Genomic DNA, 23,600 nt, shown 5'->3' with positions numbered 1-23,600 from the left:
TAGAGTCGCTCAACTTATTTATAATGCAGCTTAAAAGAGAGGCAAAATTCATAAGAAAACTATTTTGATAAGCCAGCCTTTGCTCTGAAAAGGTAAATCCTGTCCCCCTGTGAATAAGGTGGTTAGTTGCTAACAAGCTAATATTGATTATAAGAATCACAAATGATTTGCATACATGATGAGAATAAAAACAATATGGAGAAAGGTGATTTCATTTTTAAGCTTCCAAGAGAAACCTGATGAGGGCCAAAAGAAACCTGTTGAGTCCGGCACTTAGGACGGAAGAATCCCATTTACTGTTTTAGATTAGGGACCAAATGGCTAGGAAGCAGTTCTGCAGAAAAGGACCTAGGGGTTACAGTGGACGAGAAGCTGGATATGAGTCAACAATGTGCCCCTGTTGCCAAGAAGGCTAACGGCATTTTGGGCTGTATAAGTAGGGGCATTGCTAGCAGATCGAGGAACATGATCATTCCCCTCTATTCGACATTGGTGAGGCCTCATCTGGAGTAGTGTGTCCAGTTTTGGGCCCCACACTACAAGAAGGATGTGGAAAAATTGGAAGGAGTTCAGCGGAGGGCAGCAAAAATGATTAGGGGGCTGGAGCACATTACTTATGAGGAGCGGCTGAGGGAACTGGGATTGTTTAGTCTGCAGAAGAGAAGAGTGAGGGGCGATTTGATAACTGCTTTCAACTACCTGAAAGGGAGTTTCAAAGAGGATGGATCTAGACTGTTCTCAGTGGTACCAGATGACAGAACAAGGAGTAATGGTCTCAAGTTGCAGTGGGGGAAGTTTAGGTTGGACGTTAGGAAAAACTTTTTCACTAAGAGGGTAGTGAAGCACTGGAATGGGTTACCTAGGGAGGTGGTGGAATCTCCTTCCTTAGAGGGTTTTAAGCTCGGCTTGACAAAGCCCTGGTTGGGATGATTTAGCTGGGGATTGGGCCTGCTTTGAGCAAGGGGATTGGGCTAGATGACCTCCTGAGGTCCCTTCCAACCCTGATATTCTATGATTCTAAGATGGCAATGTAAACTACGGGACTGGAAGGTGGGCATTACTTTACAAAGTCCTCACAGAGCATGTTTTATAAATTCAGGGTATTCTTTATAGCAGATTATTCTTGTGTTTTGAGCTCTGGAACTGTGTAGAGTAGTTTTTATATGAAGGCTGAATTGATGCCCTGCTACCTTTATATGCTGGTCTACTATAAAAAATGAAATGGTAAAAGGAGATGGCTTCACAGTAGAATATTTTTCCTTCTAATATTTGCAATTGCCTTTGATGCTTCCCTCCACTTTCTCCCCCCATATCCATGTAATTAATGTATCACACAGAAGTAACAAATTTTTGTCATTTCTAGGGTGATGAAGAGGCGAGCCTTGGCCTTCCTATAAGTCCTTTCATGGATCGCTCAGCTCCCCAGTTGGCACACCTTCAGGAATCCTTCATTTCTCACATTGTGGGTCCACTATGTAATTCCTATGACTCAGCGGGGCTGATGCCAGGGAAATGGGTGGAAGATAGCGATGAGTCAGGAGATACTGATGAGCAGGAAGAGGAAGAAACAGCAGAAATGGAAACGTGTGAAAATTCCGAGTCAAGTATGTTGTTTGCATCTATATCTTTCAGTGGGGCTGATTTTATTTCACGGGCTAACGATCCCCTGTATAAAAGCTTAAAGAGTTTCCCCGGGTCAGCCATAACCTTAATTTCTCTAGAACTGGACTAGCTGAACTGGCCCCCAAGAGGTTTAATGGGTAGCCACACATTTTGGGAGTGGAGAAGCTTCTAAAGACTTCACAAACATGACTTCTAGTAGGTCGTTAGGTTGCCTATCCTACATCTGTGATTTTTAGACTGTTTCATGGCTGGTTTTTAAAGGACTATATTTTTTTCTCCATTGGAAGATGTGGGTAGGACAAGATCTTCATCTTTTTGTTATATTTTTGTACAGTGTCTGGTACAATAGGCCCTGATTGGGACCTGTAGATGCTACCACAATATAAATATTTTTTTAATGGTGGAAATATTTGAGAACACATGTTCTTGTGGAAAGGAGTCCAGTTTGCTTATTTGTATTTGTGCTGTGCATTGACATGTAAGAGATGTATCGGCTCCAGAGAATTTTTCATGACCCTCAAACCTCTGGCCAACCGATAAGTAATATTGATAGACTCCAAAACCCATACAGTCCTCTGCAGAAAGCTTGATTGTGGCAGTGATTGGCCTGTTGGGAGGAAGCTTTAGTAGGCTACATGGGGATGTTGAGGAACCTGTGAAAAATGGTTTGAACTGGTAAGTACATTTGGAGCCCATGTCTCTTGGTCATTTCCCTTTAAATTAATCTAGGACCTCAGTCCTTACCACTTTCCTGCCTTTCTCAGGGTCAGAGTGCCCCCTCCAGAGGCAGTAGGGAGTCAGTAGGCCCACTGCACATATTGTCGGGTAGCCTGGCTTGCAGCTATGCTGTTGCCCAAATGACAATTCAAACCTCCGAAAGAGGATTAACCCAACTACCAGTCAGCTGGGAACCTAGGCTTCCTGGCTGGGGTGAACAGCAATATTTTATGGCTCAAACCATAAACTGTGAGCGTGAGCTGAGCAATTAACAGTCTGTGGCTTCAGCCTCCTGGCTGGGGCAAGTAGCAACCAGCTATAGCTCAGCAATTATAGCAAAGCAATTAAACAATCTCCGTTGCCGACTTACTGGCCTAAAGGTTAGCGCACAAGCAGCTCCATATATAGGGCTGGGGAGTGGGGGCACCCAAGTCCACTCTGCTCCATCGGGTCCCAGCCCAGGGCACTTGGAGTGGTGGGCAATCCTGCCGTGGGGTCAGCAAAGAAATGTGATCGCTGCCTTAAATCCTGGCAGCACAGCCGGGCCAAAGTCTTGTTTTCCTGGGCTACTTCCTACCAATTCCTGCTGGTGCTGCTTCATCAGTGCTTGGATCTGGCTCTCAGTCTCGTGGTCAGGTGGCGCTTCCTCCAGTCTCTCCCTGGGCTTTCTGTCTTCTAGGGAGGTGGTTTGCCTTTTCTTTCTGCTCCCAATCATGGGCGTGACTGAGAGCTCAGCTCCCTGGGAGAAAAGTCTGCCTCCTTCCCTAATCCAGCCCCAACTGAGCTGCAGGGCACTGTTCTTATGCTTCCTGCCTGCCCCTGTACTTCCTGTGGAGGGGTGTGGGGTGGGGTTAGCTGCACCCACCAGGGGGACTTAACCCCCTCTGTACTGGAGGCGGGCCACTCTGCCTCACTACACCACCTCTTTTCTGTTCCTCCCCCTTCTGCATTCTCTCCTCCCATTTTATTTCTGTTCCTTTCCCTACTGTTTCACTTTCCTTTTTGGCATACCCTTCCCCCATTCTCCAACTCAACTTTTTACTAGAGAAGGAGGACTGGATCTAGGGGAGGGAGAGGAAGCCATCAGAGTTCTAGTACAATATTAGTAATATTTAGTACTTGTATAGGGCTTGTCACCTAAGAATCTCAAAGTTCTTCATAAAGGAGGGTCAGTATCATTCCCATTTTGTATATGGAGAATTTATGATGGGAGAGGTTTAGGGACTTGTTTAAGGTCAAAGAGAAAGTCAATATCAGAGCTCAGAGTAGAACTGGGGTCTTCTGACTTCCAGTCCAGAATTCTGTCCACTAAATCATATGGCCTCTTCAACCACACGTGTGATGCCGTAACTAGTAATCCACTGTTCTCATTCACTTTGAGTTCTTTTCATAAATGCATTTTGTTCATATGAACTTATAGGAATTGCCCTACTGGCCAGACAGGTGGGCTACATAGTGTAGTATCCTGTTTTAGTAGTAGTGGAAGATTGTTTGCAGTATTGTTGTAGCCAGGGCTTTGGAGCTGTGCTCCGGCTCCAGTCCAGCCCCAGGCAAAAACTTGCAGCTCCGCTGCTCTGGAGCTGTTCTGCACTCCAGCTCCGGGCTTCGCCCCAAACCCCTGGTTGTAGCTGTGTGTGTCCCAGGATGTTAGAGAGACAAATTGAGTGAGGTAATATCTTTTTTGGGCTAAATTCTATTGGTGAGAAAAACTTTTGAGCATACACAGAGCTCTTCTTCTTCTTCATATTGACAACTAAGGAATTACCTGATGAGAGGGGAAGTTTCTTCAATTAGTGATTCACTTATGCCTTAGAGCATGACACTTTATATCTTTACATTTATTAAAAAATAACCCTACTTAATGTGACTGTGGCTGTTGTCATTATCCATGAAAATGTCTAGACTTCTTTTGGAATACTGTTGCTCTCTTGGCCTCAGTGACATCACATCACAATAAATTACACAGGTTAATTATGTATTGTGGGTTTTTTTAAAAAGCTTTAATTTTGTTGTCTTTCACGTCCATTGAATATCCCCTTGTTCTTTTATGAGAAGAGATCAGTAGAGCAACTGATTCATATTCATCTGCCATCTACCATTCCATCCTCTGGTGTAGCTGCTGATTTCAGTGACAGATTACATATTTTTAATGGTAATTTTAAATTCCTTAAGCAATCTAAGTGTTATACTGTCTGGGCCTGTAGCTTGGTGTACTTCGATGTACCAATTTGTTCTGACATCTCCTCTTTTGACACATAAGTCCCTCATCTTTAACTGAAATGTCTGTACCTAGGGTAGGTATCTCTTCAATATTCTCTATACTGATGTATCCTTTTACTAGATTACAAACATTAGTCAGGTATTTAGATCTGTTTTTAGTGTCATTTTAAATATTCCAAGCTTTTTCAGCACAACACAAAAGAGATCTCCTGTTTTCAAAGAGATTTATGCCTCTGATTTGCCCATATAAGTCAAATATTTAGAAAAAGAAATTTTTTTACCACATTTAGGACAACTCTAAGTGAAATGTCTTTGAGAAGATGGAAAGGGGAAATTATTGTAGAAAGCCTTTCATTGTAGTCAAGGTAATTCATTAGAATATTTTAGATAATTGGACTTTAATAAAATTAACTAGTGTATTGTCTGACCTGCAAACATTTGATGTAGCTTAAAAACAAGAGATATTTTGTTATTTCTGAACAGGTAACTTCTGACAAGCCCTGCTGTGAATTTAAGAGTTAAACTGAATCAATCCTTACTGGTTTCAAACAAAATCTCAAGCCATAACAAATCTCTGCTGAGAGCTGCAAGATTTGGGGTCACAGGAAACCTGGGATAGAATGTTCTAATATGGTGTATTGGTGGAATAGAGGTTTCTTATTATTATTAAACCTGAAAGTTTCCTGCAGGGAACCAAAAGCTTTTTAATGAAGGATTGAGATGGATTTGGACCGTGCTGCAGTGAAAAGCTCTTTGTTTCCAATTCAAAAGCTTCAAGGACTCAACATTTTGGCTCCCGACACAGACATGCTTTAGGCCACCTGCAAACTCTCATTTACGCAAATTTTTTTGGTACAAAACATTCCTGTACGTCACTGTATTTTTTTTCAGTAGATTTCCTGAAGAGGTTTATTATTTAAGTTCTATAGCTGCCACTGCCACTCTTCATGATTGGTGAAACTCTTCAGGCTTTGTGTTGAATGGAATTGTAGCTAGCACAACTCTATCACCATCAGACTACTGGACTGTCTACAATAATGGGCTGTCACCCAGGACGGACAGGAAAAAGTTTGTGGTACAAGTGACTCTGATGATGGAAGTGGCAAATATAGTTTGTAGTATAATAGCAGCTTGATGCCTCAAAACTAGAAAGAAAGAAACTCCAAGGCTATGATATTATTTGCCATAGGAGTTCACTTATCAACAGTCCAAACTCAATTGTCATAACAATAGCAATGCTGCACTGTATTGTGTGAAGCCTAGATTTGGAATTTTCACTTGCTGCTTCAGTGGAGCTCAGGCCCATTGCAATAGCAAGGTAATGTGTAGAGCAGATCTTTAAAAGGAAGGGATCATAGGTGCTATTTTGTTGACTAACGTATAGAACATTCATTGCTTGCCTTCTCCTCTTCCACAGCTCCTGTCAGTGCATAGGTAATCCATAAAGAAAAGAAAATAAATATTTCATAGAGTAGTGAAGGGTCCTAAATTGGTCAGCCTGAAGCTGACGACATTTGCTGTCAAAAAGAGCACATAGCATGCCCAAATGAGTGAGAGGAGACATGCACTTTGTAATATTTTTACAGGCAGTATATCATTCAATCAATAGATGTCTTTGTGTGCTGTACAGTGTCCTGGACCAGGTGTGCTCCTTGGTAAACAAAGGACACAAAGCTGGGACTCAAACTGTGTGAAAGTTGGCTTGATCTGTTTTTCCATGTAGTTGTACCTATTTTTTTTAAATAAACTCTTAATTAAGATGGACCCTTGATTCCATATATCATGACTCTTAATCTCTCTTCCCTCCCAAGAAAACAATACAGTAATTTGGTCTAATATTTTACAGGAAAGAAAAAGTTCAAGCGGAGGAAAATCTACTGCCAGATCACTCAGCACCTGCTTCAGAACCATAAAATGTGGAAAAAAGTAATTGAAGATGAGGAAAGGATAGCTGGGACAGAAAAGCAAGGTCTAGAGCAATCCACGCTGCACCAATCCTCGGAACAAATTCAGGCCATCAGGGAAGAGGAGGAGGAGAAAGGGAAACCCAAAGGGGAGGAGCAGGAGGACACAGCTATAGAACTGAACCAATAACAATATTTTCAACAGTATTTTAAGACAGATTGACTTGTGCACAGACTCCTTTTCAAGCCAGCACAACACTTAGACACAACACTGTAGAAATATTGGATAATGCACCTACAGCAATTTGATTTGTTTCTCTTTCCTTTGTATGGTGAGGTACATTGTTTAAACTCCTACGCTCAAGAAGCTTTCGCACTGCGACACTGGCTTTTACAGACTTTCTTAACGAGGCAAGGAGAGGGGGGAATTATGTACATAGCCGTTCATTGGCTGCGCACTTCAGCAAAATGCATGTAATGATACATTATGGTCACCGTGATATTACAGAAGGAAGTTGTCCAAGGAAATACTGCTCCTAAAGCACATTTGCAGTTAACTGTGAGGTACCAGTTAAGTAGATTTTGCTCTTAACGCTGAGGGATAAAAGTTCCAAAGCTTTCTCAGAATGTTAATACATCCTGCTAACGTATATGTGGGGGAGAAGAGGGAGCGCACGTGTGTGTATTTGGCTGGATGTACTATAATGTAATTGAGTTTTTGAGTTTTTATCAGACTAGGTTTAGCACATGGCTTGTGAACAAACACAGGGCCCCAATTCTAAGAAATGTGGGACGGCGTGGAAAGTGGATCCCTTCGTAAGGAGCTCTGCATTTTCAGTGGCCAGTGAAGCCTCCTTTTGCAGCCTGGTTGCACTACTGTCTTTCAGCAGAAGCCGTGCGACTCTCACTGCTGACTGGCACCATTTGCAGCACCCTGTGACTGAACTCCTAACCACCTGCCACATTGGCACTTTCCAGACTGCCAGTGAAAGGAATGTGCATGGAATCCATCGTATCCAAAGTGTGGGTTATTATAGGGCACACGTTGTTACTCCTCGTTAAGAAAACTGTACCTTTGAATGAGTTAGTGGTTTCAGGGAGCACTGTGTGTGTGTGAGAAAGAGAGAGACCATGCATGCTTGGGAGTTAATCACACACTACTGCTTCCTCCCTTCCCCAGCCTTACATTTCCTTGTGTCAGTGGCCAAACACATTGTAAAATGAAGCTAAATTGTCATCTTTAAAGTGCAGCAGGAGGGGAGATGTGAAGCCATCCAGTTCCTTGGGCTCAAAAGGCAGTGTCTTTGTGATGCTCCAACAGAAGGGTGCGGTGAGGGAGCAGCTGCTTGTCCATATTTGCTAGATGCTTGTATGCCTCAGCAGCCACTCACACCAGCTTCAAAGAGTGCCATTTTTCAGCACAGGGTGCTGAATGGGAGCCATTTGCAGCTGGCATTCTGCTTAGATGCAACATACTCCATCCATACTACTTTGTTTGCGCTTTGGGGGGAAAAAAAGATTGAGGTTGTAGTAGAGCAGATAATTTTTGGTTTGTTTCTCTGTCATTTAAGCTGTGAGCCAAACGTCTATTTAAAAGGTTGATATTCACGTTCAATATTTTATTTCACGATATTATATTTGTCAATGATTAGTTATCTAGATGTAAATATGGAGAAATTTGTATGGGTTCCTGTAGATAATGAAGTCTTTAAGAAAAAGGGGGGAAAAAGGGAAATGTTTTTGTAAAGGTAATTTTTTAAAAAACACCATTTTTATACAGTGTAGCCATTTCCAAGCCCATCAAATAAGGTCTTGAGTAGTTAAGGGAAGCCACTGGTCTACAGGAGCAAGACACTGACATATTCATGTTTATTGATTTGGACAGGTAGCCTCAGCCATTATCTTGCTAATTAAGGATTTACCAGAAATCTTTTGGCTCCCCCCAAAAAATCTGAGTTCTTGATCTCCCAAAAAGGTGGACCAATGAGGTAAGCCATTCTAAAATCTGAGCCTGCATACCTCATTCATCAACAAAGCTTGAGTGGGGCTGCTTGGATGAATAAGAAATATGTAAGTAAAGGTTGCAGTAACAGCCCATCCTGTTTTAACTTAAGTCTCTGATCTGTCCATTGCTCACCCCCTTTTATTTACCACCCTTCACAGTATTTTATTGACTCATTAGTACTTCTTGGGAAAGAACAGAGAACATTCTGTTTCTAAACCAGTCTGCATATGTGTTATCACTTCTGTATTATTCTCCAATTCAGCCTGCAGTCTGGGTCTCTTTGTTTCTTGTGGGTTCATCTTCTCTTTATCTTTTCTTCCCTCTTCAAACAGTAGGAAGACACACTCCACTGTTAGTGACAGCATGATTATAGAGCATCATTTCAGTTGGGAACATCAATAGAAAGAGTTGATTAATGCTAAAAAAAAAAAAAGAAAGATCCTGATTTCTTTTTTTTTTTAAGTAAGGGAAATCAGATAACTAAGCATAATTCTTCCAAAACAAAATGGAATGCCTCTCAAAGTTTTCTCCAAAGCACCAGCAGGTCTCCAGTAATTCAGGCTTGCACTGTTTCAACGTTCATTCAGCCACCTCTGTCTATCAATTAATGTTTTGGCACCAATTATATACCAGGTTGAAGAGCTTTCTCACAACATTTAACATGTCCTTTAATATTATTTTATGAAGAATCAAACTCACAGACACTGTAGAATTCCACATCCCAACTGATGATGAAAATCTATGATCAGAGTTGGAATATTTTAAAAATGCCAATGGGCTAAACAAAAAAACAAAACAAAAAATCCTTGGTGAAAACAAAAGCCAGGGTTCAGAGGTGCTAATAAGAGCACAGATGGTGTAATAAAGAGGGGAGGCATTCCAAATACAAGGCTGAATCCTGCAAACCTTTTACTCCTGCACATAGTCCTGTTGAATTCCTTGTATAAGTATGGGCTACTTACCCAAGCAAGAGTGCAGGACTGGGCCTCTGAAAAAGTGCTCTTTAAAATGTACCTAGAGGAGATTTTTAAGATAAATCCTTAGTTGTCATCATTCTAATTGCTACTCGGCAATATTAAAGTCTGTTTCCAATTCATTGAGCTTACTTCCTGTAGTGCCAGTGAGGCTGTTACAAATTGCTACATTACTACACAAGCCTATTTGTGGGTGCAGTTAGACAAACTCAGGTCTTTTTAAATGAAGGAATTGCTGGCAGGCTTAGAACAGGAATGGTGAACATTATCCAAACTGTAGAGCAGCAGGCAATACAAGTGAAAGCAAAAACAGCTGGGACTGGTTAACTTGATAATATGCTATCTGTGGTGATGTGCAGAATTCGTTGGTATTAGTAAAAAAACAGCTGCATCTAGTAACAAACCAGGTGACATTCTTGCACTCCACATTGCTACTGGCAGAACCCGACTTCAGTAGGCAGTGACCCACTTATAAATCTTACCTGTTGTCTTTGAAAATGTTTTTCCACCAAGAAATTATTAGGAAACTTCCCAGGCATGTTTTACCAGTAAAAAATAGGTTTGTATTGAATGTGTGCATACAGTTTTGCTTTCTTTTGTAGTAGATAACAAAGCAAATAGTTGATTATCCAGAGATTTATGTACTGGTCTTGGCCCAAAAGAGAGGGAAGAACCAAAACTTTCAACCAGAAGTTTCAGCAGCCCTTTCAGGCCATTTTGGTTTCCTGCTTTCTACAGCCCTTTGGTGTTCTGAAATCCAGATAAACCACAGCCTGTGCAATAATTTTGAAACAAAAAAAAGTAAATTGCATTTCATCAGCAGTGTTCAGTTTTCAGGTAGAGTATCAATGAATGTTTAAAGTGTTGATATGAGATTCTGGTATGTACAGTATATAATTTGTTTAATACTGAGGAAACCAAAAACCTTTTCAAGAATGTTTCTCAGTAGAAATAATAATTAGAAATTACTTTCTTATGGAATTCCATACTTTGGGGGTGGCAGGCACATGTCTCAAGTTCTACATTCTTTTTAAAAAGAGAGTGAGGATAGGTTATGACTTCCAATTTTGAATCAGAATCCTCATTCCCTTGTTAATTTTGTCTTCTCCATTGTAATCACTAACTGATTTAGCAGTGTGTGCAGCCACCATTGCGAAGAGAAGTACACTGAATGGCCTTGTATCAATCTACATGGCAAGTATTTCGTTTCTCCATCTTCTTCTTGTTATGCTACCCAGCCAATTGCTGCTGGTTCATCCTTACAGGTTTTAGAATCTGGCTTGTTTGTCAGCAGACATGTATTTTGTATTCCTCCCCCAACACACAGAAGATAGAGATTAGATAAAAACCCAGAACTGTTTATCTTTCCCTTGAATGGTACCAACACTGAAATCATCCCGACTTTGAATCGAAGCCTGCCCATCTCTAGAAATAACCATTCTAATTGGGCACAGATAGTCATAATCTAGGCTTAGTTGCGCTAATCCTAATGGGAACTTGATAGCATACTAAAAGTTTTGATCCAATATGCAAAACACCTATTGCCACATGTCTTAGAAAATAAGCTGCTCTCCTTGATGCAAAAACAGTGTTAGATTTTTGATGCAGTGTTGCCTGCCATGCATTAGATACCTGGACGGAAATCCAGTGGCAATCAGGGATTCCAATGTGCTCTTAAAAAGGAGTTCAAATCTCTCTTCTCTGTAAGTGAGATTCACTCTTTGTAGAAAACTATCACAGTGTCAGTGCACCCCCAAAGACCTATTTTGAGCACTTAAGTGGAGTATAGGCATTGTGGAATTTAGGTGCATCATTTTGGTGGTTCATCGGGAATGTTGCCCAACTAAGAGCTTAAGGTAACAATTTTCAGACGTCTTCAAGTGGCTTAGAATAGAATTTCAAAGGTATTTAGGCATCTAATGAGATTTTCAAAAGCACATAAGCAAGTTAGGTGCCAAACTCTCATTGATTTCAATGGAAAACAGGCATCTACCTCATTTAGACTCTTTTGGAAATCACACAAGATGTTTGTTTGCATCTTTGGGTGTCTATATACCTTTGAAAACCTGACCCCAAAGTCCATTTTCAAAAGTGGCTTAGGTGGTTATGTCCCATTGACTTTCAATGAGATTCAGGCCCCTTAAGTGTTGTGACTTCTGAAAATGGGACTTTGGCACCTATGCCACGTTAGTCAATTTTTAAAAAATTTGTACCCTTATAAAAAATTGAGTGAAGACTTTTCAGTTTGCCCCAAAAATATGAATGAAGCCATTAATAGGTATAAATAGTAACTGTTTCCACTGCCTTACTCTGAATAGGGCCTTAACCTGCAGCACTGATGTCAATGAGAGCTTTGCTATTGACTTCAAGAGGCAAAGAATCAAGTCCCTAGTCCCATTGATTTCCCTAGGACTGCTTGACAAGATGCTAGTCAACATGAATGTGGTTAGTAGAATAAGGCTGTGAGGGAGTCAGTACCCAGATTAAAGTACAGAACAGCTTGCCAACTCATACCACACTTTACATTCTTGTAACAAAGTAAGACACGCAAGCTGAGATGCAACTGTGCTTTGATTCATCCGAGATATTAACAGTGAAATAGAAACTATGCAGTAAAGGTTGGTTTACACTGGAATAATAATAAAAAAAGACAGTTGGCAACTACTTTGCTTCCTTCCCTCTGGTGAAAAAGAGGCATTTGACAATATTTTGGGATAAATTTGATGGCTAGATATTACTAATATCATTTTGGCCTGTGCATATTGGTGTGGTTGAGAAGCACAGACGTCATGTAACTGAGCATAAAGATTTCTGTTTAAGTGTGAGTGATGTGAGACAGGAATCACTTGAGCATTTTTATGACACATTGATGGAAAAATAAACTGGCTCCAAGGCATGCAAATTGCTTTATCTACAGCCAAGCATGTGCCTTTTTGTTGCAGCAGAGAACAGTCTATACTGTGCAACTAGGGGCTGAGCACCAAGAGTCATTCAGTCTTTCCAGCCTTGGCTTGGGATATTTGCCTGAAAAATTGGGTCTCCCCCAGCTGGCAGCATGGTATTGACGTAATTAGTCCTAATGTTGATGGGATTTTAAACATAGATGGAGACTGTTAAATTGGCAACCCCTAGGAAAGAAAGGAAACCTAGTCAAGTTCCAAATAGACTCTATACAGTGCAGCTGGTTTTTACTTTTCATTCAAAACGGAGTAATCCTTTGGAGAGACTCAAGCATTGAGTTTCAAGGGTGTTAACCGTAGTACTGTTTGACAGTCAGTCAAACATTAATAAACGCACTAGAGATGATTTTTCCCTTCCCTCCCCAAACTGAAAAGGAGGAATCCCTCTTTAATTTTTTTTAAATGAACCCACAGATGTAGGAGCCTTTTGATGTCTGAGTTATCACTCTTTACAGATTTGCTGGTGGCATTTGTCAAAGAACCACGCAATCTGAGGGAGATGGGAGGGTGGGGGGGGGAGAGGAGATATGATTTTGTGGTGTTTTTTGGACAGTATCCAGCCCTCCTCAAGAAAATAAATTGAAATAATCATAGGCATTGTACAGTGGTCAGCCTTAAAAATGTGCCAATTTATCTTAGATAAATAGAGATGGTTACCACTGTATTTGTGGTATTTCTTATACTTAAGCTTGGCAAAAATTGATGTTGGTTTATTTATAGTATTGATGTTCATTTTTAAGCATATTTTTAGATTTTTATCCATTTAAATTTTCACAGTTTGTTAAATTATGGGGGAAATCAAACAATTATTTAATGACAGTGACACCGAGATTCAAAATGTTAAAGTATTATAACTGTTAAAACACCAATTAACACCATATGTCAAAATACACAAAGTAAATATCCTTAAATTAAACTCTAGTAAGTTCTCAAGCAGCATTTTTCTTATCTTTCCTATTTGTACAGTTTTATTATCAATAGAAATATTTTCTCATCAGTTTGTGTGTGTACAGGTGAAACCGATGTATGTCGACGTTTACTGATAAAAATCAAATCCTTCCAAGCCTACTTATCTCTAGTATCTAAAATTGGCCAGTTCTTAATGATGACCATTATAGTTGCAATCAACCAGCCTTGTCCATGGTCTCCTTGTCCACTTTTTACGACGTAACTTAGAGATACAGGAACTAAGTATGTAAGTCTGTTGTCAAATAAGCCTTCACTCGCCATGAGAGGAGGAAAAAAAATCAATGGTGCCCATTTCATCAATGTTTTCAGATGGCTGATCTGGGTAATTTTTGTTTTCACACTTCTCAGTGTATGTTTCACACTGCAGTATGTGTATGGTGTGAAAATTGCACAGGGGGCTGTAGCTGTTGAACTGGCTGAACTGGTTGCTTCCAAGCTACATAGCAACCTGAAATGGTTCTTATGATATACAGTATGTAGGCATCAAGACCCACATCTAGGTAATGGTGAAAATTTTGCTGCATACAAAGTATTGCATTGCAGCTGTTTAAAAAACAAACTGGGAGAAATAACAGTAGTTTTGTCTTAAAACTACATCCAGATATAAAAGTAAACATGAAGCACTCTGTAATAGTCAAAGCTAAGGTGCATTTGTAAATGTAGCTTCCTTTTTGTTTCTTGGTTCAAAAAGTAAATCCAGCTGAGATCAAATAAGCAAAAAGTCCTTATTGTGTGGCCACAGTAAGCCATATGCATTAACTTCCACCTGTTTCAACTTCGAAAGGAAGCTGTCATTGCACCTGGTAGCTGTAGGTGGTATGGGGCCAGAGACTGGGACTGTGGACAAAAGAAATGATTTGAGGGATTTGGAAGTGGTAGGATGTCTACGGAGCAGTTGGAGAAATCTCAGGATAGAACAGTCCAACTCTATGCCAACCTTAACTTGGTTTGTTCTTAGTATTGATCTGAAGTAAATGGACTTAAATGTTCCATTCTTCAACAATGTCTTCCTTTATGACAATGAACACTCACAAACTATTACTTAATGTGAATTAACAGTTACAGTTTGCTTTTAAATATATATTGAAAATAGTTGAGTTTTTTCCCCTGACCCTGATAGTTTTGTTTAACATTATAAACAAATCCATGTCTGTAATGTGAAAAACAATGAGAAAATGGTTAATGGTTTGCCATGCATGTACATAAAGTTTTAGGTAGAAAGTCCCATCTATCTATTAATGCTTTCCCTCTTCCTCCTTTCAAGATTTCTGCCTGATCTTGAAGCATAATTAAAATCTATATTACAGCAAAGGTTCAATTTTAAGTATTTATTAACATTAATACAGTACTGCAGATTAGTATCTTAAAAGATCAAAGACAGCATTTGTAAATGTTATATAATGTCAGTGGTACTTTTATATTTTGATTTTTGTTAATATATATTTGGTCATTACTTCAAACACTCAACCTGTTTTTTTTTAATCAATATAAAATGTTTGCATGGGGAAAAAGAATCTTAAGTTCAGAGTCATACTTTTTAAATTGTAATTCATAATGTAGCTTTGTTTGCTTAACTGATAACATTTTCACTGATGGATGGCAGTTTATTTTTGATAGAAAAAAATCTAATACTAATGTTCAAACATATATGATTTTAAATTTGTGCATCACCAAAAATACTGGAAATGAGTATCATTTAAAATGACTTAAAGAGATCATTTTCCAATATGGTTTCATCACCTGGACTATAAATGAAATCCAGTGCTTGTATAACTGTGTATAATACACACACATCCAAACATGCCCTTCCAAACCACCCCATTCAATATAAAATGTTCCTTGTAATTAGTTGAATCTTAGAGAATGTGATTGTGAAATCAGCTCATCAAGGTCAAAATATTTTCTGAATGACAATTCTGGGGAGGATGATGTAGTTGAAATAGCTTGAGCCTCACTCGGTTTGGGGCCAAATTCTAAAACCCTGTTATACCCAAATCTCATCTTTAAGTCAATGGAGGTATTTGGCTACAAAAAGAGTAAAAGTTTCGTCCTTTGGGGAGATGGTTAATAACTTTGGATCTTACCTTGTGAGGTGCAGACCTCAGCATCAGAAGAATCATTCATTTTTGATATATAATCTAAGCCCTAATCAATTCTGGCTGCAAGTTTTCCAGTGAATCACAACTGTGATTTTAAATTAATCCATCCGTAATGTTTTCACTTGAAGGGGTAACCTATTTTTATAAGGTAATATTTGATAAGCGTGTGTGTGTTATCTTGGAGATTCCTATGAAGCAATATTTTTAAAAAGAACTGCCAACCAAAGTGGCAATGCAGAGAAGTGCCATTTTGTGCAGGATTTGTACATGCCAACTTTTAACACAGTGTTCTTTTCACCAAGTACTACATGCATTAATTTATATTTATATATTGTCAATATTGTTGTAACCAAACTTCTCCTTTTTAAACACTTCAAGAACAAGGCCTTGTATTTTTAGGTGATGATCTTTCACAGACAGAATAATTCTTTTCCTTTCACTAGTATCTTGCACTCAAGACATGTAGCAATACTTAATATATTCCCTTCACAAGTATTTGTTAAGTGATTTAGTTAATGGCGGATAAATGTTTTGTACAAAATAGATTCTGTACAGAAAAAAAATCTTTTAGATAAACATTATTTATTTTTACTGTTTTATAAGTTAGACACTATAATGAAGCTCCTTTTTGCCAGAATTACTGGAAGTGCCTCTTGGTAAAATGTATAATACAGTAAATATGTATTCAAAATTATTAGAAATACTTGTCACAAAATGAACAATGTGGATGTTGCAATGTGAAGACAAATGTACAACATAAATATAATTCTGTGGTATCATACGTGCTGTGGTTCTTTTCCCTTTAACAGAGTTGAATTCAACTACCCACCTTTCTCTGTAAGAACTGTCATACTGCAAAAGACCAATGCTCCCTCTAGGCTCTGATCCAAACCCATTGAAGTCAATGGAAACATTCCAATGGGCTTTGAATCAGGTCCTGAGTGGTGTCTCTCATCTCCAAGAGTAGCCAATGCCTTATGTTTCAGATGAAGGTGTAACACCCCGTACGTGTCTGACAATACTGTGCATTGGGGAAAGAGTTCTTCCTAACCCCTTTCTTATCAGTATATACCCATTAGCATTGACTTCTTCCATAGGATTATTCACATGCTTTTAAAGTTAAGCATGTGCTTCAGCACCTTTAGTGCAGGTGCTGGCTTTTATTTTTATAGTGGATGTCAACATTGACCTCTAATTTTTGTTGTTTTCATTTATTATTTTAGAACTTTCAACAAAGCTCTAGGTGCTTTTCACTGGAGGGAGAAAGTCCCTACCCCCAAAGAGTTCACGTTATAAATCGTTGACAAGGAGTAGGGAAGTGACGAACAGCTGGGAGGGAATAGGGAAAGGAAGGACAAAGGTTACAGCAATAAGGTCACATGGATACTCAGTTTAGGCATGTGCATGTGTTTCTGTCTCCAGACTTTGATTCATTCTTGTAGCTCTTCTCTGAACCCTCTCCAGTTTTTCAACAGCTGTTTTAAAATGTGGACACTAGAACTGAAATCTCACCAGTGCTGTATACTAGCTAATATCACATCCCTTCTCTGACTTGATATTACCTAGTTTACATATCTAAGGATTGTTAGTCTTTTTAGCCACAGAATTGCACTAGAACTTATGTTCAGTTGGTTATCTACAATAACCCCTAAATTCTATGTAGAGTCACTGCTTTCCTAGCCTATGCTTGATAGTATTAAAATACATGTTATTTAAATATCAGTTTCCCCAGCCAGTTCAGACTGCTGTGCATCAGTGACCTGGCCACATCATTAGTTACCACCTCACCAATCTGCAAATTTTACCGGCCATGATTTTATACTTTCTTCCACGTCAGTGGAAAAAATATGCAATAGCTTTTGGCTAAGAACCAATCTGTGCAATTCCTCACCAGAAATATCCCTCAATGATTCTCCATTGAAAATTATATGTTGAGAACTATTAGTTTTAAATCCACTTAATATGGACCATATTGATTTTTTTATATGCTGTACAGTATGGAGCCAAGTGCCAGGTACATTATTTCAACAGTCACCTTTTATAAACAACACTTGTAATCTTGCCGAAGAATCATATATAGTTTGTTTGACCTATTTGCAGGGCTGGTGCAAGGATGTTTCGTGCCCTAGGTGAAACTTCCACCTTGCGCCCCTGCCCTGAGGCCCCGCCCCCCCCGGCAGCAGCTCCCCCTATTCGCCTCCTCCCCCACGTCAGCTCCTCGCCCCCCACCCTCCACCCTGAGGCACCCACCTCGCCCCAGCTCACTCCTCCATGCACAAGCACTCCAAGCACGCCCTCGCTGCTTCACTTGTCCCACATCCCAGGCTTGCGGCGCCAATCAGCTTAGGCACCGCAAGCCTGGGAGGCGAGAGAAGTGAAGCAGCCATAGCGTGCTGGGGAGGAGGCGGGGCAGGGGTGAGCTGGGGCAGGGAGTTCCCCTGATGCCGCCCCCCCACCTTCCTTGCTGCAGGCGGCTCTCCCCGCGCACCCCTACCCCAGTTCCCTCTGCCTAAATGCTGTCGGCGACGGGCGGCCGAAGATCCGGCTGCCGTGGTTGCTGCCAAAGAACGACCGCCTAGTTCGCCTAAATGGTTGCACCAGCCTTGCCTATTTGTTGAAACCATATTGTTTGGCATCCTCTCATTCTTTTATTAATGGCAATTGGTATCAATCATTCCATTATTTTGCCTAGGTTTTTGTAGCAGCCTATAATTTCCTTGGACACCTATTTTATTTTATCTGTTAATCTGTATAACATTCATTTCTCTGTCATCTAAAATATTCCAATTTTTCCAAGATTCATTAACCATTAACATCAAAGATCTAAAGAACTCCTCAGTCAATTCCTTTACAACTCTTGGGCGCAGGTGTAGCTAAGCGTTAAAGTAATGATGGGCATAAATTGCAGAATTTGGATTGAGATTTTGAACTCCCTAAAGTTCTGTATTTTGGATCTGAAATTTTGGCCCAGCCCAGGGAAAGGAGGGAGGCTCATTTGCCAGTTTGGATGTGGATCCAGGTTTAGATTTTGAACACCCCAAAAAGTTTAAAGATACTTGTTTCAGATGGAGTCGGGGTGGTGCTGGTCAAGTCCAATTTGAAAAACGAGTGAAAATCTATTCCAATACAAAGATAGCTAATGAATCCCTTTTCAATCTAGCCCCAACGTGTAATCAGTATGTTCCACTGCACAATTCACTCAGTGCTCAAAGCAAAGTATACAACATGAGGGCATAAAAACATTTTAATTAAAAACACTTTATCACAAGGATTATGCTATCAGAATAAAAGCGCATTTCTTGTTAGAGTTATTAAAACACTCTGGATCTCTTCACATAGCAAGAGGTTCGCATGAGTAGAGATGAGCAATAAATATATAGTACAGCCAATCAGTTAGTGAGACCACACACGAACATGCTGCTTTTACTAACCTGGGAAAACATAAATGAGGCCATGACGCACAGATAGCGCCAGCTCAATTAAATGTAGCAATTTCCAGGGTGTTCAGATTACGCTCAATTACACAGGCAAATCCACTTGCCTGAAACCACTTAGAATTTCTTTTTTTCTAAAAAAAAAAAAAAAAAAAACAAAAGCAAAAAAAACACCCAGCAAGCTGATGCTTTAAAAAAACAAATTTTTTTTTTGTTTTTGGCTATAATTTTATCAAGACAGCACAAAACAGACATCAGAAACAAAAGGGTCATGGTGCAGAAAGTGACTCTGAAGACTGCTAATTCTGTTGCTGGGGAGCCTGGGGTTTCTTCTTCATTTAGAAAATAATCAGAGGAAAATGTAATCCCAATTCTGCGTCACTTGCAGCTATTACTTTAACAGAATAGCTCATCTAAATGAAGGAGGCCTCTGAAGACAGAAAGTCCATTGTTCCAAACCATAGATTGTACATGTGAACATTGCACGTGGGAGAACCAAAGTGACAGTCAGCGCAGGACTTTATTGAGAGGGAAAGTAACCGCATCAGGGTACTTTGGAAGGTAGTCTTCATGAATGAGCACATGAGCAGCTAAGTGAACTAGTGCCCCCCGCCCCGTGCACGCACGCGTGCACACACACACACACACACACCCCTTAAATTTAAACTATTGGATCCATTATGTCCAACCTAAATGAATGGCTGTTCCCACTACATATTCCAGGTTGAGCAAGCTTGTAAAAACTCAGAAGTTTGATTTTGATAAAGGTCTAGCTGATCAGCAGCTTATTTTGGGTCAGGAAATGCTGGGCAGAAAGGCCCCAGCTTTTTAAACACATTTAGACATTGCTGCACTTGGAGCCTAAATGCCTTTGGAAAACAAGACTTGGGCTCCAAAATCAGTTACGGGTTGCAATAGTGAGTGAAGCCATGCCTCAATATCTTTACAAAGTTGGGCTCACATGGCTTTGTTTTATACACTTGACTTGAATACAATATACTACCGCCTGGAGTTCTCTTTTGCACTTGGCTGTTTGTTACTGTGGCTGCCATAAGCATGGCATTCCACAGTTCAACACAATTTTCTTTTAAATTCTTTATCCATTTTCTTTCCATATTTTTAGACACACGCCGTTAGGTTTAAAGCCAGTTCAAAACATTTATATGCATTATAAAAAGTGCAATGGGATTTTTTTTTAAGGTTGGGGTGTTAACCCCTAGTGTCCTGGCCAAATTCTAATTTGCGTTCTTATATTTTGTCACATTAACATTTTACCCATAGTTTCAACGGATGCACAATCCTTCCTGCTCTCAGCTGTAGTATTGTATTGCTGTATGCATGTAAACAGCCATTGCATTCCACCCCAGCCGCAGCTGCATTTTGATCATAGGTTAAGGGGTATGCTGGGTTTCCTTGCAATATTGGGTAATATATAAATGCAAGCTATTTCTCCCACTCGCCTCTTTCTTTATCTTGACAATTTCAGTTAAACCCTCTCTTTAACTGTGGTTTTCTTCTCCCCACCCCCAGCCTTTCTTCGCAAGGAAAACCTCCTTGCCCACTTACCACTCTGGCTGTCTCCGGTGCATCCCTTATCTAATTCCTCGATGGCGTATGATGCTGAAAGCTGAATAAAGCAGGGGTCTCAAACTTCATTGCAGCATGACCCCCTTTCACGATAAAAATAACTGCATGACCCCAGGAGGAGAGACCGAAGCCTGAGCCAACCCAAGCCACTGGTGGAGCACCAAAGCTGAAGTTCCAGGGCTTCAGTCCCAGGCAGGGATCTGTAATCTGAGTCCCAGTGCCTAGGGCTAAAGCACTCAGGCATCGGCCCCCAGGCAGTGGTGCTCGGGCTTCAGCTTCGACCCCAGGCCCCAGCAAGTCTAAGTCAGCCCTGGCAACCCCATTAACACGGGGTCACGACCCACAGTTTGAGAAGGGCAGGAATAGAGCAAACCAATATGGTCGTCTGAGTGCTGTATGTGTTATGCCCAGAATTCTCTTCACCACGCTAGACAGCACCCCCTACTAGTGGTTTCATAAACCTAAGACTATCGCACAAATGCCCTCCAAGATAATTCATTCAAATCGCTTGGGGAATTTATGAAAAAGTCAGTGACGTATCCAGAGTGTGGATCAGTTCTGCAGTTAATATTTAGTGAATCCTAATAGTTGTTTTTAGCACTCGTTCTTAGGGATCCTGGAAGGCTGTTAAAACTCTGAAAAGCAGGAGTCAGTCTGATGTGGTGCTAACAATGATGGGAACATTTCAGTGAAAACCAGGCCAACAAACATCAATTCGAGGCACCAAGACAATTGGAATGACTTTATGATATGTTCTTGTCACCTTTAACCCATTGGTATTAAAGCTGCTGTTCCTAAGGGCTAGATCCTGACATCCTTGCTCAGGAAAAACTCCGTCTTCAAGAGTGAAACGCACACTACAAGAGCAGGCCCTGAGTCCTGCTATGTCTTTAGCCACAGAGGCAAATTTCCTGCTGCTTATTTTTTGCTGCAGCAGTGGGGAGTTCACATGGCTGTTGTTTAAGGTATGTCACACTCGAAAGGCAGCGGGCTTTGTTTGTGTTTTACTGCTTGGAAATTGTTGGATTTACTTTCTTTAAGCATAAATTTGTATTTTAATAAAAAGAAAAGAAAAATAAGTATTTAAAAAATAATAAATCCATGGAACTAGCAGAGACTCGGACTTCCTGTGTGACCTTCAGCAAACCTCTTTGCCTTAGTTCTCCATCCTTAAAATAGGGCTAATACTTAATGTTTGTTTTGTTTTGCTTGTATCCATAGGCCTCGCTCTTGTACTGAGCTCTGTGTAAGTCCAGGAGCTCACTGCAAGTTCTTCAGTGCAGTGACAGTCTTTTATTATATACATATGTGGTGCCTAGTACAGTAGGTCCCTGATCTTGGGTGAAGCATTTAAGGCACTAGTGTAATACATAAAATGAAGGATATGAGGGGGGAAACAAATTTAGCTATGTGTTAAAGGCTAAGCCGTTGAGGTCTTTATTGTACAGAATTATTTTTTTTTCATGTGGATTTTCTTTCCAAAGTAGTAGTAGGAATCTGGAACACATTCTTCACCAGATTATAGCATTTTTAAAGTGGTCAAATTTTGAGGCTGAAAAGGTCAACAATGCTCCTGTTAACAGTTATATTTTTGAAGACTATCCATTCTTTTTTCCCCATCGAACAAAATCAACAGTAGTTTCCCTTGCTACTTTTTTTGGTATCTTTAGTAAGATTGGTCAGTGTTAAGTTAATCTTTGCAAGCAAAGCCCTTATGCTTTATGTAACTCTATCACAATATGTTTTAACAAAATGACTTTTATGTAGCAAGCAGCCTCGGACCAAGGTGCATTTATTTTGCACAACCTTAGAAGAGGAGCAATATTTAAATGTTCAGCCCTTGGGACTTGTGCAATAAGCTGGAAAAGGGAGCAGCCAGTTCGCTGGAGCTTTGTCTCAGAGGCTTGTTGTTGTTTGAGGTTTTAGAGATTGACCCACAAAAAGGCTTTCCATTAAAGCATTCAGAATTGTATGCAGCTAGATTATGCTTGTGGCTGTCAACTCACACGTAAAAAAAAGTCATTCACTGAGGCTAAAGTAGTTTTAGTCAATGTAATTAATTTAACCCTAGCTTTAGAAATAGAGGTGGTCTGGCTTCTAATTTCCTGTGGCTAATACAAAGCAAGAATGTAAAGACATGGAAACTGAAGACCTCCAGTAACTAACTTTAGCTAGATTCTTTGTTCTGCTTCTGTCTTAAATGCTTTGTTTCAATTATAGCCAGAAAATATATAAATAAGCCATTTCTTTTAGGATGGTTGGACCACAAAATCTTTTCCTAGTTAATTGTCTAGCGAGTTTCCAAATGAGTTCACTTGAATTGGCTTATTGGATAGTGCTGGGTGCTGTCATGTGGGAGATCCAGCTTCAAGAAAAGAGCTCAGAGAAGACAATCACCATGTCACTTCTGTTGGAGGAGGAGATTAATACAGCATGTCTCAGAGGTGGGCCAGAATTTGTCGCCTTAGAAGTATTTGTTAATAATAATAAATAACTAAGCACTGGATGAGGTACACCACATGTTGTGATAGGCATGTGAAGGACCCATGGATATTGAAAGATGTGTGATGGGCAGTGTTGAGCACTATAGCAGTGAATATATGTCTACAGGTTTTGCATCTGTTGTTCTGGCACAGTCTGGTGCTGCTTTGAATTGATGCATCCTGGTTGGTAGGGAGCTTGCTTCTGATGATGAAGTTGGAGAGGTTGCAGGGTTGTCTGATGGTCAAAAGAGAATTCAGGACAGATTTTTTTTTCAGGATATGATCCCCATCAAGTATGAATTGTAACTGTTTCATGATACCCTGTATGGGTTCCAGTATCGGGTGTGCTATCAGAGGGGGTTTATTTCTGTATAGAAGCAGGTTCTTTCAGGGTACTTGGGTGTGATCTACTTTTCTGGTGGATTGGTTTTGTTAAGTGTAATAAGGTATATATTCTGGACTTTCTCCTCAGAGCATATTCTGTTGTATCTGAGTGCCTGGCCGTAGATAACAGTTTTCTTGGTGTGTTTAGGGTAGTTACTGGATCTGTGAAGGTAGGTATAGTGATCCTTGGGTTTCTTGTATATAGTTGTCTGTAGAGTTTCATTGTTGTAGCTGATCATTG

General features: G+C 40.1%; 1 protein-coding gene across 1 annotated transcript in view; it reads left to right on the top strand.

Moving 5' to 3' along the window:
• Window positions 1-13,190, top strand: part of PDE3A (phosphodiesterase 3A) — a 366,695-nt gene extending 353,505 nt beyond the window's left edge. The window contains 2 exon segments of the mRNA XM_030541750.1: window positions 1,364-1,604; window positions 6,407-13,190. Coding sequence (XP_030397610.1) covers window positions 1,364-1,604; window positions 6,407-6,654 — 489 coding nt within the window. The 3' untranslated portion in view covers window positions 6,655-13,190.
• The last annotated feature ends 10,410 nt before the right edge of the window (window positions 13,191-23,600 follow it).

Source organism: Gopherus evgoodei, chromosome 1 (assembly GCF_007399415.2).
Source record: "Gopherus evgoodei ecotype Sinaloan lineage chromosome 1, rGopEvg1_v1.p, whole genome shotgun sequence".
NCBI classification, from domain to species: domain Eukaryota; kingdom Metazoa; phylum Chordata; order Testudines; family Testudinidae; genus Gopherus; species Gopherus evgoodei.
The sequence above is the reverse complement of the archived record's forward strand: the minus strand, read 5'-3'. Positions and strand labels throughout refer to the sequence as shown.